The sequence below is a fragment of the Peromyscus leucopus genome, chromosome 5 (genome assembly GCF_004664715.2).
Source record: "Peromyscus leucopus breed LL Stock chromosome 5, UCI_PerLeu_2.1, whole genome shotgun sequence".
Lineage (NCBI taxonomy): Eukaryota > Metazoa > Chordata > Mammalia > Rodentia > Cricetidae > Peromyscus > Peromyscus leucopus.
In genome coordinates this window covers 54,481,028-54,482,425 of record NC_051067.1, presented here as the reverse complement: position 1 = coordinate 54,482,425, position 1,398 = coordinate 54,481,028, and the positions used below count along the sequence as shown (strand labels likewise).

Below are 1,398 nucleotides of genomic sequence, written 5' to 3'. Positions count from 1 at the left end.
GCCAGTGTTCAAGAGGCAAAGCCATACTAATACTTACATTGCTGGGGTAGGAGGACTCCTCAAGTTCAAAGTGAAGAAACAGGGAATCAGGTAGGTATGATGGAGAGAATACTCTGAAAAAGTTAAGGATACTGTTGCTCGGTCTGCTCAAAGTCGTGACTTCATGGGCAACTTAGACTTCTAAAGTCTTTTCTTCCCTAACATGTTCAATGTTTGGGGATGAAAAATCTCCCAGATCACAATGGGAGAACTGGGCCCGTGGTTGCCCACCGCCTGAGATCTGCAAGCTGCATGCCCACGAGTGCCCACTTGGACTTTTGCTGTCAGAGATAGCAGCAATGACATCAAAATGGAGAGCTACTGCATCTTGGTATTCTCACCCAGTATATACAAGATACTGGCGACATTATCATCATGCAATGTTTTGGATGCGAAGCCACCAGAATGCCTACAGAAAGTCCCGGGATTCCCATTTCATGTCCCCGTGGTTCTCCCCTCATGGAGTTCTTCCGTGGAACTCTCTTGCTTATGAGGCTAGGCATCCGTGGAATATTCAAGGCCAGCACATGGCCTGGCAGGAGCCTCCCTACAGTGTTTCACATCTCCAAAGCTCTGGACAGCCTCTGTGTGATAGCAGTAGAACCCAGGCCTCCACAAGAGAAGATGAAGCCTTGCATGAAGATGAAGAGATGGAGTCCGATTCAGATAACGAAGTAGAATGCAACTTGAGCAATATGGAAATCACTGAGGAGCTCCGCCAGTACTTTGCAGAGACCGAGAAGCACCGAGAGGAGCGGCGGCGACAACAACAATTAGACACAAAGCGCCTGGAAAACTATGTGAATGCCGACCACGGCCTGTACTACAACCACCACCTGTCAGCGGAGCCCCCATCCGAGAAGCCTGGGGAGCGGCGCCAAGCGGAGATGAAGCACCTGTATGGGGACAGTGCCCTCAAGATCCTGGCCATGGAGGCTGCTGTGCAGCTGAGCTTTGACAAGTACTGTGACAAAAAGCAGCCAAAATACTGGCCTGTCATTCCCCTCAAGTTCTGAGTCCTGGGCACAGGGACCCTAGGGAATGCCTCCAGAACCCTCTTACTTTTGGATGTGTTCTCTTCATCTCTCCTGGGCGTTTTCCAGAAAAAGAGGCCCATACACTGACACAGTGGATGCAGTCTGTCAGCCACTTAGAATTCTGTCAGCAGGGGGTGTACTGTTGCCAACACAAGGAATGCCATAAGGCGATAATCATGTAAAAAAAAAAAAAATAGTCACAATGGCTGTCCACTGCAAGCATTGACTAGAGGCATAAATAATAAGGAGATGGGAATTTGTCATACATCAGTGTGTGTCCAGACAGTTTGCAGATCTAGTGAGAGATGCAGATTCAATTCTG

The 1,398-nt window shown here is 48.8% G+C and overlaps 1 protein-coding gene across 1 annotated transcript; it reads left to right on the top strand.

Moving 5' to 3' along the window:
• Nucleotides 1-251: 251 nt before the first annotated feature.
• LOC114708711 (gem-associated protein 8-like) lies at nt 252-1,070 on the top strand. The gene has a single exon (XM_037205611.1). It carries the CDS (start codon nt 339-341, stop codon nt 1,053-1,055), a length of 717 nt encoding a protein of 238 aa, XP_037061506.1. The 5' UTR covers nt 252-338; the 3' UTR covers nt 1,056-1,070.
• Nucleotides 1,071-1,398: the final 328 nt, after the last annotated feature.

Excerpts from the sequence above, each read along its gene's own strand:
- LOC114708711 (XM_037205611.1), top strand. The coding sequence starts at position 339 with ATGACATCAAAATGGAGAGCTACTGCATCTTGGTATTCTCACCCAGTA.